This window comes from Colobus angolensis, unplaced genomic scaffold (genome assembly GCF_000951035.1).
Source record: "Colobus angolensis palliatus isolate OR3802 unplaced genomic scaffold, Cang.pa_1.0 Scaffold267, whole genome shotgun sequence".
Classification (NCBI taxonomy): domain Eukaryota; kingdom Metazoa; phylum Chordata; class Mammalia; order Primates; family Cercopithecidae; genus Colobus; species Colobus angolensis.
In genome coordinates this window covers 938,382-940,659 of record NW_012115899.1, presented here as the reverse complement: position 1 = coordinate 940,659, position 2,278 = coordinate 938,382, and the positions used below count along the sequence as shown (strand labels likewise).

The 2,278-nt window shown below is 51.1% G+C and overlaps 1 protein-coding gene across 1 annotated transcript in view; it reads right to left on the bottom strand.

Moving 5' to 3' along the window:
• Positions 1-213: 213 nt before the first annotated feature.
• The window catches only part of TRPV1 (transient receptor potential cation channel, subfamily V, member 1), a 26,736-nt gene continuing 24,671 nt past the window's right edge, over positions 214-2,278 (bottom strand). Inside the window, exon 15 of the mRNA XM_011947480.1 lies at positions 214-719. Within this exon, the coding sequence (XP_011802870.1) occupies positions 547-719 (173 nt within the window). The 3' untranslated portion in view covers positions 214-546. The remainder of the gene's footprint in view (positions 720-2,278) is intronic.

The window sequence follows — 2,278 nt, the reverse complement described above, 5'->3', positions numbered from 1 at the left end:
ATCACCTGAGGTCAGGAGTTCGAGACCAGCCTGGCCAACATGGCGAAACCCCGTCTCTATTTAAAAAAATACAAAAAATTAGCCAGGTGTGGTGGTGCGTGCCTGTAGTCCCAGCTACTCGGGAGGCTGACGCAGGAGAATTACTGGAATCCAGGAAGCGGAGGTTGCAGTGAGCCAAGATTGTGCCTCTGCGCTCCAGCCTGGGCAAGAAGAGTGAAACTCTGTCTCAAAAAAAATAAAATAAAATCAAAGAAAACAGGGGCCTAACATGTCCCAGTAGAGACTGACCGTCCACACTGTTTAGGAAAGTGAGTAAAACCTCGAAAGCCTGTTAGGAGATGCACTTGGAACCGGGACAGTCAGATGCACATCACTCCCCATGCTTCCAACGCTTCCCACAGCTTGTCCGGTGCAAATCTGGGAACATGCTGAGCAGGCACAGACTAGGCCAGGCTGCTGACAGAGCACGGGTGTTCCCTCGGCAGCCCCCCGTGGCAGTGGGGTCTCCCAAGGCCCAGCGTGAACAGTGCTGTCTGTGTGAGGTCCTCACTTCTCTCCAGAAGCGGGAGGACTCTTGAAGACCTCAGCGTCTTCTGGCTTCAGGGACCCTGAAAACTGTCGCAGGTGCACTTCCTCGGGCTGAGCAGAGGGCCTATCTCGAGCACTTGCCTCTCTTAAAAGGGGGACCAGAGCAAAGTTCTTCCAGTGTCTGGCTGAAACTGAAGGGTAAAACACTATTACTACCTTGGAGGCAGCAAAACAAACATTCCCTTCTTGCCCTCCCAAGTCTCCAGATAAAAGGAGGCCCAGGCTGGACGCGGTTGGCTCATGCCTATAATCCCAGCACTTTGGGAGACCAAGACGGGTGGATCACCTGAGGTCAGGAGTTCGAGACCGTCCTGACCAACATGGTAAAATCCTCTCTCTACTAAAAATACAAAAAATAGCCGGGCATGGTGGCGCCTGCCTGTAATCCCAGTACTTGGGAGGCTGAGACAGGAGGATCACTTGAACCTGGGAGGCTGAGGTTGCAGTGAGCTGAGATTGCACCACTGCACTCCAGCCTAGGCAACAGAGGGAGACTCTGTCAAAAAAAAAAAAAAAAAGGAGGCCCAGGCATGCAAGTGTTTCCTGAGGCACCTGGATCGGTACAATGTCCTCCTCCCTCAACTGCTCAAAGAGCCCCATGCACTCTGGTTGTTCCTCAAATTCCCTTCCTCCATCCCACCCCGACTTGCTTGCAGCCTCAGGAGAGCCTATCGCCTGCCCCTCTCGGCCTCCATCTCCTCCCTGCCCAAGTGGGAGGGAGAGGAGGTCTCCACAGAGCAACGCCGAGGCCTGTCCCGTGAGTGGCTCAACACCAGGGCAGCCCTGGGTGACGAGCACCAGCCAAAGAGGCAGGATTTGGGGTCCAGGCCCGCTGCACTTCAGCCTGGGCGACAGAACGAGACTCCGTCTCAAAAAGAAAAAAAATTATAAAGGTGCAATCAGGCAACCTCCAACCATCCCCCATCCCTGCCCCAATTAACATGGATGTGTACATCCCTGCCCCTGGGTCAAAGCCTTTATAAATATCACAGTGAACGTGCAGTGCTGTAAACCGCCAACAATGCTTTGCAAGGTAATACAAATCAACTGCCAAGTGAAACAGCAAATCTTGTCAAAGATGTGGGATGTCACTAAATCAGCAAGAGTGACATTGAAAAACTACTCAAATCACACGCAAAGCTATCTTTGAATAGCTCTCTGGCAAAGATAGACCAGTTAACAATTGACAAAGAGATCATCAGTAAGCATTATTATGGGATGCAGGGATTGCCTCTAACTCAACTCACAGGAAAATCACATGATCACAGGAGGCCTGTGGAAAAACCGATGGCGCCCTCGAGCAGTTTTCTAAAAATGAGCCTTTGATAAAATAGATTTTCGCTTCCAGCTATAATAGAGTATCTAGTACTGGGTTAGCCGTCCTGCTGCCAACGATCACAAAACTAGGCAACATACACGCAACAAGTGTTTTTCAGGGATAGGACATTAGGCAGAGTGAAAAATGGCAGTCCTTCAAATAACACCCACTTAGCGACTAAAGATTTTTTTTCTTTTTTCCAGACGGAGTCTTGCTCTGTTGCCCAGGCTGGAGTGCAGTGGCCGGATCTCAGCTCACTGCAAACTCCGCCTCCTGGGTTTACGCCATTCTCCTGCCTCAGTCTCCCGAGTAGCTGGGACTACAGGCACCCGCCACCTCGCCTGGCTCGTTTTTTGTATTTTTTTAGTAGAG